The sequence below is a fragment of the Eutrigla gurnardus genome (assembly GCF_963514095.1).
Source record: "Eutrigla gurnardus genome assembly, chromosome: 23".
In the NCBI taxonomy this organism is placed as follows: domain Eukaryota; kingdom Metazoa; phylum Chordata; class Actinopteri; order Perciformes; family Triglidae; genus Eutrigla; species Eutrigla gurnardus.
The window spans coordinates 590,111-600,110 of NC_139934.1; the positions used below are offsets into that span (position 1 = coordinate 590,111).

Consider the following 10,000-nt stretch of genomic DNA (forward strand, 5'->3'; position numbering starts at 1 on the left):
CAGTCCACACAAACACACTGTGTGTAGAATCAAATCTCCTTTCTCTTCTCCCTGGAAATATGACCAAACATCATGAGAACCACGGAGAGAGCACCTCCTCTTCCTCACATGATCCTTATAGTCTTCATCTCCCTTCTTTTTAAAAGGGAAATATTACATATGTCCTCATCTGTTTCAAAATGTGTCACTTCTCTACGATATTGAAGGTTATCCTGATAACTGAAGTGATTGTTGAGGCTTTTTTATTACGATCCGTGATAAAACCCTATAAAAATAGAATCAACTCTATTTAGAACATTTCTGTAATTTCTGTTACCATGTAGTGATTGTGTTGTATGTTGGGGTCAAGATCAAGGGCTTTCCCCTGAATAAACCCGTTTGAAAGACTCCGTGTCGCCCCCTGCAGGTGTGGGCCAGCATGCCGCTGGTGAAGAGGAACATCGAGCCCCGGCACCTTTGCCGGGGGGCGCTGCCGGACGGGGTGACCAGTGAGCTGGAGTGTGTCACCAACAGCACCCTGGCAGCCATCATCAAGCAGCTGGGCAGTCTGAGTGAGTCGCTTAATGTTGTTTAACGAGATTTCCAGGTGATTCAAGAACAAACATTTTGACTGACAGGTCCAGTGTTTTCAGTGGAAAACAATCAAATCATCTGGAATTAGATCCATGTTTCCATTAGATTTTATTCTAGAGGCCATAGAAGGCTCATTGCAGACCTGCACAGTTCATGTGTGAGTCCGCACTAACCTGCCAGAGTAGAACTCATTTGGTGGAAATGTGGAGCCAGAGAGGGAAAAAGGATGAATGTGATGAACGTTTGAGGACTAGATTAAATTCAGTGGCAGCTCTGCCTCCGCTCCATCTGTCCTCCTCGTGGGCCGGGACGACGTGTGCTAAATAATATTCAAATGTTTCTGAGCTTTTTGTCACACGGCGGCGGACAGAACGGCCTTTTACAGCATCAGACCGCGGCATCACGTGACCTCCTCATACTCTGATCATTATCTCCACCGGAGGACCAGCGTTGTGAGCGGGTGTGCTTCTCCGTGTCTAGTTTGAGCTCCATTTACTGGCAGTGGTGGAGATCACAATGCTCAGTGTCTCTGCGAAGGTGAACTTAAACCACGGTTTGGAACGCTCCCCGTGTGTGCCGTCCCTCCAGGTCGCCATGCGGAGGACATCTTCGGGGAGCTGTTCAACGAAGCCAACAGCTTCTACCTGAGGATGAGCAGCCTGCAGGAGAGAGTGGACCAGCTGGCCGTCAAAGTCACCCAGCTGGACTCCACCGTGGAGGAAGGTAGGCGTGTCTGGATGGAGGGGGCGGGGCTTAACACAGGGCATCCTGTCACTCAAGAGTGTGTGTGTGTGTGTGTGCCTTTAAAGGTCGTCTGCTCCAGAGGATTATCATGAGTACTGTCTCAGGTGTGTGTGTGTGTGTGTGTGTGTGTGTGTGTGTGTGTGTGTGTGTGTGTGTGTGTGTGTGTGTGTGTGTGTGTGTCTGTGTGTGTGTGTCTGTGTGTGTGTGTCTGTGTGTGTGTGTCTGTGTGTGTGTCTGTGTGTGTGTCTGTGTGTGTGTGTGTGTGTGTGTGTGTGTCTGTGTGTGTGTGTGTGTGTGTGTGTGTGTGTGTGTGTGTGTGTGTCTCGGGTCACATGGTTCTTGCCGGATGACTTGTGTGTGTGTGTGTGTGTGTGTGTGTGTGTGTGTGTGTGTGTGCAGCATTTATATGTCCATGCTGAATATCTATGGATAAAACATCTGTGTGTACAGTGTGTCTGCTTGTGTGTGTACACAGTGTGTGTGTGCTTGTGTGTGTACAGTGTGTGCTTGTGTGTGTACACAGTGTGAGTCATGATCATTATCTCCATCATTAAGCTTTCCACAATCTCTGAAGGTCAATTCTCTTAATGCAGTAATTGACACACACACACACACACACACACACACACACACACACACACACACACACACACACACACACAAGTCATCCGGCAAGAACCATGTGACCCGAGACACACACACATTTTAAATATTTATTTATGCCCACATATAAAGAAGTACAAGGGTTCTTGCACAAGGGACATAAACACTGCCAGTGCAGTTGACAATGGAAGACGGTCAGACACAAAACGCCTGGGCAGCTGAACGCAGTTACATACAAAATGACCTACAGGTCAGATAGAAAACAGACATTTAAGGATACAAAAAACAACGTCTCCTCCAGATTGAACGGCTACCAATAATAACTGAGACTGAGCAGTACCTGGCCAACTGTTTAGCTCTTCTTTTAGGGAGGCCGGCCATCTGAAGGCCCCTCACAACCAACTTATGCGCATGCCCCAGACTACCAAATATAAAGACTAGAAGTTTACACCTGTAGCCTAGCTGAGAGATGGTCTGCTTCAGCTGCTGATATTTCAGCACTTTGGTCAGAAAGGCCTCCTCTAGGCTGTAATCAAAGGTACAGCCGACCTCCAGAATGAGCACCTCTCTATGATTTTCATTAACAACAACAACATCAGGAGTATTAGCTGTTACATGAGAGAACATTGAGACATCATTACACAGGCTGAACATTCTCGGCTTCACAGTAGAATGTTTATACAGCATGATGGAAGACCTGAAGATCGAAGAGATATCTGCTGATATCAAATCTACAATTCTGTCATGCCTACATATGTAGAGCCCTCTGTAAACATGGCAACCATTTAAGATGTGAGACATGGTTTCAGCTATTTGTTCACTGCCATGGTGTATACAGTAAGGAGCATGACTTCCTGGAAACCAGATGGACAGGTTCAGTTTAGTTGGTAAAACCTGCAGTCTCGCTTTTATAGCAAATGTAACAATGTTCTCATCCAGGGCAGCATTTCTGAACACAGCGTGTGAGACAGAGTGGTCTGCAGCTGGGAGACATGCAATCTTCCCTTGAAGTCTCAGCTCAGTCCATTGCTGCCGCTGCCTCCGTTGTTGCGCCCCCAAGAGGTGACCTCGAGCATTTCTCAGTGGGAGTAGATGTTTTGTCCCACATACATTCACAGTTGCTTTTACAGAGATGTTGGGGTCGGATATAACCTCCTCTGAGACCTCCACGGTCTCAGAGTCAGACCCCGTCCACTCCAGGGTAACATCAGCCCAGCAACACAGATCGTTCAGGTTCACACACACACACACACACACACACACACACACACAGACACACACACACACACACACACACACACACACACACACACACACACACACACAGACACACACACACACACACACACACACACACACACACACACACACACACAAGTCATCCGGCAAGAACCATGTGACCCGAGACACACACACACACACACACACACACACACACACACAGACACACACACACAGACACACAGACACACACACACACACACACACACACACACACACACACACACACACACACAAGTCATCCGGCAAGAACCATGTGACCCGAGACACACACACACACACACACACACACACACACACACAGACACACACACACACACACACACACACACACAGACACACACACACACACACACACACACACACACAGACACACACACACACACACACACACACACACACACACACACACACACAGACACACACACACACACACACACACAGACACACACACACACACACACACACACACACACACACACACACACAGACACACACACACACACTTGCTGCTGATGTGATGATCCAGTCACTCGGCTGGTACGGTGGCCCCGGAGGCTCAAACTGAACTTTAATGTGAAAACCTGGAGTCCAGAGCTCCTTCTCCCTTTGTTTCTCTCTTTATTTAATTTTCTCTCTCCATGACGCTGGTGACCCCGTTCACACGCCGTCTCCTAACCTCACCGTCACCATGACAACCACCCCAGCGCCACATTTACAAGCTTCCCTCATACCAACTCCTGAGACAGAGTTATGACGGTTCTTCTAAGAATGTATCGTAACATAAAGTTATTCACGGCCCTCCAGGGACGGTCTGAGGTGAGGAGGAGGAGGAGGAGGAGGAGGCTTTAAAGAGGAGGAAAATGTTGTAAAGACAAAGAGCGAGGAGGAAATGTTAAGGATTATGCACCGGTAACGTTTGTGGTCGAGCTCGTCAGATATTTTATTTTATTTTATACAGCGTTGGCCGGTTTATTGATCCGACCGCTACTTATAACAGACCTGCCGGCCGTTTCACCCCCGTTAAAATATGAAATAAACGTAAACACATAAAGCACAAGCTTCTTTTAAATATGTTCATCTCATAAAATACTTGTCTGAATAAAGAGTACATTGATCTAATGTTTTAATTAAGCCTCTGTGACAGACAGCAGCAGGGTCAACCATCCCCTCCATGAGGCAGAAATAGAGTATAATAATAACTATGTTATTATTATACTCCTATTACTACTATACCTAGAGTTATGTGCAGATGGCTGGGTGGAGATCTTTCCCTCTTTCCTCCTCCATCACACCTCCTCCTCTCCTCCTTTTAATTCTCTATATTCTTATTATTTCTCACCCTCTTTTCTCCCATTTTCTCATCTCTTTCCATCCCAAACCCTCCCTCCATCCTCCTTTTCTCCCTCCTCTTATTTCTCAGACCTCCTCTTTGTGCAACACCTTGTTCTTCCTCCTCTCTTCCTGTTTCCTCCTCCCGATAACGCCTCATCATTCTGCAGCACGCCGGTCTCAGACGGAGACACGGCGATGAAAAGGAAAAGCTCAGCAGTCCTCAGTCTTACCCTCCTCCTCCTCCTCCCCCCGCTCACTCTCTTTCATCTCCTCATCCTCTTCCTCCCACACACCAGCCAATCCCTGCCCTCCGTTTCCGACCACACACTCACACCGTCATCTGCTGCTCACATCGTCTCACTTTTCTTTCCTCCTCCTTCCTCCTCCTCCTCCTTCCTCCTTCTCCTCCTTCCTCTTTCCTCCTCTTTCCTCCTCCTTCCTCTTTCCTCCTTCCTCTTTCCTCCTCTTTCCTCCTCCTTCCTCTTTCCTCCTTCCTCCTCTTTCCTCCTCCTCCTCCTTCCTCCCTTTTCCTGTCAAACGACACTGAGTGTTGCATGAAAGGAAGAAGGGGGAAGAACATAAAGACGGACAGAATTGACGGATGGAAGTAAGATTATAAATGAAGGAAGAAAGGAAAGGGAAGAAGGGCATGGTGGGACGATGAAAGGAGGGAGGAAGGGACAGTAGAAGAGAGAGGGTGAAGGAATAAAAGACAAAGGGACGATTAAAGGAGGGAGGAAGAACGGAGGGACAGTAGAAGAGAGAGGGTGAAGGAATAAAAGACAAAGGGACCATGAAAGGAGGGACAGTAGAAGAGAGAGGGTGAAGGAATAAAAGACAAAGGGACGATTAAAGGAGGGAGGAAGAACGGAGGGACAGTAGAAGAGAGAGGGTGAAGGAATAAAAGACAAAGGGACCATGAAAGGAGGGAGGAAGAACAGAGGGACAGTAGAAGAGAGAGGGTGAAGGAATAAAAGACAAAGGGACGATGAAAGGAGGGACAGTAGAAGAGAGAGGGTGAAGGAATAAAAGACAAAGGGACGATGAAAGGAGGGAGGAAGAACGGAGGGACAGAAGAAGAGAGAGGGTGAAGGAATAAAAGACAAAGGGACGATGAAAGGAGGGACAGTAGAAGAGAGAGGGTGAAGGAATAAAAGACAAAGGGACGATGAAAGGAGGGAGGAAGAACGGAGGGACAGAAGAAGAGAGAGGGTGAAGGAATAAAAGACAAAGGGACCATGAAAGGAGGGAGGAAGAACGGAGGGACAGTAGAAGAGAGGGTGAAGGAATAAAAGACAAAGGGACGATTAAAGGAGGGAGGAAGAACGGAGGGACAGAAGAAGAGAGAGGGTGAAGGAATAAAAGACAAAGGGACGATGAAAGGAGGGAGGAAGAACGGAGGGACAGTAGAAGAGAGAGGGTGAAGGAATAAAAGACAAAGGGACCATGAAAGGAGGGAGGAAGAACAGAGGGACAGTAGAAGAGAGAGGGTGAAGGAATAAAAGACAAAGGGACGATGAAAGGAGGGACAGTAGAAGAGAGAGGGTGAAGGAATAAAAGACAAAGGGACGATGAAAGGAGGGAGGAAGAACGGAGGGACAGAAGAAGAGAGAGGGTGAAGGAATAAAAGACAAAGGGACGATGAAAGGAGGGACAGTAGAAGAGAGAGGGTGAAGGAATAAAAGACAAAGGGACGATGAAAGGAGGGAGGAAGAACGGAGGGACAGAAGAAGAGAGAGGGTGAAGGAATAAAAGACAAAGGGACCATGAAAGGAGGGAGGAAGAACGGAGGGACAGTAGAAGAGAGGGTGAAGGAATAAAAGACAAAGGGACGATTAAAGGAGGGAGGAAGAACGGAGGGACAGAAGAAGAGAGAGGGTGAAGGAATAAAAGACAAAGGGACCATGAAAGGAGGGAGGAGGGATGCTACGTCCTATTAAGTGGTGCCTGATTAAACCTGTTCCAACACAAATCAACTTGTTGTTCCAAGAGTCTGAATCTTGAATCTGGGAACAGAAGAAATGACATCTAAACTTGTATCTCAATCTCTGGCGTATTATGAAGTAAAACAACTTGCACTAGAAATACTTTGTCAGCAAATCCCTGCAGAAACTTCTCCTTAGAAGTATTCTTCGTACAAGATGAGTGAGATGTGGCCTGCAGGATGCCGCATACAGTTAAACCATCGTAACCGGGGCAACCACAAATCTGGTTATTAGCAGCAATAAAACGTGTGTGTGTGTGTGTGTGTGTGTGTGTGTGTGTGTGTGTGTGTGTGTGTGTGTGTGTGTGTGTGTGTGTGTGTGTGTGTGTGTGTGTGTGTGTGTGTGTGTGTGTGTGTGTGTGTGTGTGTGTGTGTGTGGAAGGAGCAGCTTGAGGTCTCTTTGAAGATGTGTCTGAATGAAAGTTGCATTAGCTGCTAGTTAGGTGGATTATTCATTCGGCCGCCGGGACAGAAGCTCAGGAAGGAATGATCAAACACTGTGTGTGTGTGTGTGTGTGTGTGTGTGTGTGTGTGTGTGTGTGTGTGTGTGTGTGTTGACTGCAGACACACACACCCCTGTACCTCCATCGTTGTGAGGACACTCATTGATATAAAGCGTTCCCTAGCCTCCTAACCTAACCGTAACCATGACGACAAACGCCCGAGCCTTCTCAGCAGCGTCCTGGTAACGAAATTCTCTGTAAGACAATTCCTTAAAGCTGTGACGTTTTCTAAGAATCCCCGTCACACAGCTGAGGTCCTGATGTACATGGACCTTGACTTATATATATATATATATATATATATATATATATATATATATATATATATATATATATATATATATATATATATATATATATATAAGTCAAGTCATCTTTATTTATAGAGCACCTTTCATACATAAAAATACAGCCCAGAGTGCTTTACATTAAAATAAAATAAAACAAACCCTTTTAACATCCCCACTCCCTGCACCCTCATTCATCTAACACACACACATACACACACACACACACACACACATATACACGCATGCTACACCGATACATACCCCCCCAATCACTCAATACGGTCCCCACACAGACAGACGGACAAGAATGCGCCACACACAGTATCAGTACAGAAGTCAAGTAAATCTCTGGCAGCAACATATGTCATACTGACACGGTTTAACCTGGTTATACACAGGCCGATGTACAGCAGCGTGTGTGTGTGTGTGTGTGTGTGTTAGTGTGTGTGTGTGTGTGTGTTAGTGTGTGTGTGTGTGTTAGTGTGTTAGCCATCTGCTAGATCCTGGATAGCGTTGCAGTGTCACGTTAAATCTCCTCGGGGGGGCACATAAGGGCTTGACACACATACATGCAGTATTTTATTATCCGAGTCGATACCGGCTCCCATTACATGTCGACAAATCACATTACTACACGGGCACACCAAGCATTCCATTTATATTTATACCAAACACACACTCTGTGTTGCTATACTACACACACTCTCACTGCTGCAGTGTGTGTGTGTGTGTGTGTGTGTGTGTGTTCTGCTGGGTGTGAAAGATATTTGTTAAGCTGGTGTGCAAGCTTGAACACTAATCTGTCCCTGCTGGCCTATTATCACCTTCTGTGTGTGTGTGTGTGTGTGTGTGTGTGTGTGTGTGTGTGTGTGTGTGCGCTAGTATCGTGTACTCGTACTTGTACTACTACTACTACGATAAAGCAGTACGCGATACCGATAAGGCAACGCAACGTCAACAACGCACAAAAACGTTAAATCCCTTCATGTAGCTGTGAATTAATAATATGTCGGTATTACAGCCCAACGTACACGTTACAGTCGCAAATGCAGCAGTGCATTGTGGGTACAGTTTATTTGTCGTGACTAAAATCTACGATTAGACACAAGCTACGTCTTGTCTTGTTGTCGGACGGCTGATAAGTTAAGTGAAGGAAGTTAGCCCCAAAGTTAGTAACAACTAGCTGCTCCGGCTCAGGAACACTAAAGGTGGACTTACCTTTTAAGGTGGACTGACTTTGTTGTTTGTAGAGAAGATCGAGACGAGAGCGGTTCCCTCTTTACATCCTGTTTGTCCACAATGATAGAAATATGCACATTAGAGCCATCAGTCATTCTTCTGCATTAAGTTACGATGTTAGATATAAACTACATACACGATCCCGTCCTGGCTGATTTAATCGTGTTGCGATAAATGAACGAGATTTCCTGTTCCTCACTTAATTGGTGAAGGTTGAACTCGGCAGAGCAGTGAGGTCAGAGGGCAGCACATCCAGGATTTATGACGGGCTCACATCCAGGATTTATGACGGGCTCACATCCAGGATTATGTGAAGACTGATAAACAACAAATAATCCTGCTAATGTTTGTGTTGCCCAGCTGTCGAGGTTGAATCTTTGTCCTCCTCCCAGTCTCCCTGCAGGACATCAACATGAGGAAGGCCTTTAAGAGCAGTACCATCCAGGACCAGCAGGTGGTGTCCAGGACCTCCGTGCCCAACCCCGTGGTGGAGATGTACCACCGCTGTGACAAACCTCCTCCACTCAACATCCTCAGCCCCTACAGGTCCGGAGATCAGCCCAGTCGCCACTTTTCAGTGATGCGTTTAAATGGCCGGCTTAGTTCCGAAGTCTCTACGTGACGTACGGAAGTGAACGAGTTATTTTTATAGGAATCCTCGTCACTCCAGACAAAACTGGTAGAAACCAGGCCTCCGCAGTCAGACCCCAGACCCAGATCTGGTGTCTCTGCCGCCCACTTGACCCCTGGTCGCCCCCGGTGACGGTGGCTCCTCCCACAGCTAGGAGGTCCTGATGGGACCGAGGTGGTTGTCTGGAGGGTCTTTATACAGAGGCGGTGTCAGAATCACTCATCCTCGATTTTAATTGTAATAATAACAATAATTATTATTCATAGAGCACTTAAACACAGAAATAATTTAGGGCTTTGACAGAGCGGCTGTGGTGGGTTTTAAGTTGAGATTTAATTATCTTTTAGAATAGAATAAACTTTTATTTCAAACATAATAACGTAAACAAACAACCTCAATGTGTCCGTACTAACACATGAATGACATGAAGCATAAAGAATACATGCATATCTTTACATGTTCTGTGTTTAATCCGTGCAGGGACGACAAGAAGGATGCTCTGAAGTTCTACACCGACCCGTCCTACTTCTTCAACCTGTGGAAGGAGAAGATGCTGCAGGCCACCGAGGACAAGCGCAAGGAGAAGCGGCGGCAGAAGGTACGTCGGCGCGACGCCACGCGGCGGCTCGGATGAACGTGGACGGTCAATCCATCTCGTGCTTGTTGTCTTACTTTCATGCGATCCCGTTTCCTGTCTCACCATCGAGCTTGGCTTGTTGTGTAGTTGGATGCAGCAGCAGGAGGGCGGGCTCATTACCCGGACGCAGCGACCAGACAGGAAATACAACCTTTACATGGAACAGGTCATATATAGACA

The 10,000-nt window shown here is 46.7% G+C and overlaps 1 protein-coding gene across 2 annotated transcripts in view; it reads left to right on the top strand.

Moving 5' to 3' along the window:
• The window catches only part of LOC311009403 (actin-binding protein WASF3), a 29,533-nt gene that overhangs the window by 9,074 nt on the left and 10,459 nt on the right, over positions 1-10,000 (top strand). For both annotated transcript variants that reach the window (XM_084003548.1, XM_084003547.1), the window contains exons 2-5: positions 407-551; positions 1,162-1,296; positions 8,945-9,098; positions 9,664-9,781. In XM_084003548.1, coding sequence (XP_083859674.1) covers positions 419-551; positions 1,162-1,296; positions 8,945-9,098; positions 9,664-9,781 — 540 coding nt within the window. In that variant the 5' untranslated portion in view covers positions 407-418. The remainder of the gene's footprint in view (positions 1-406; positions 552-1,161; positions 1,297-8,944; positions 9,099-9,663; positions 9,782-10,000) is intronic.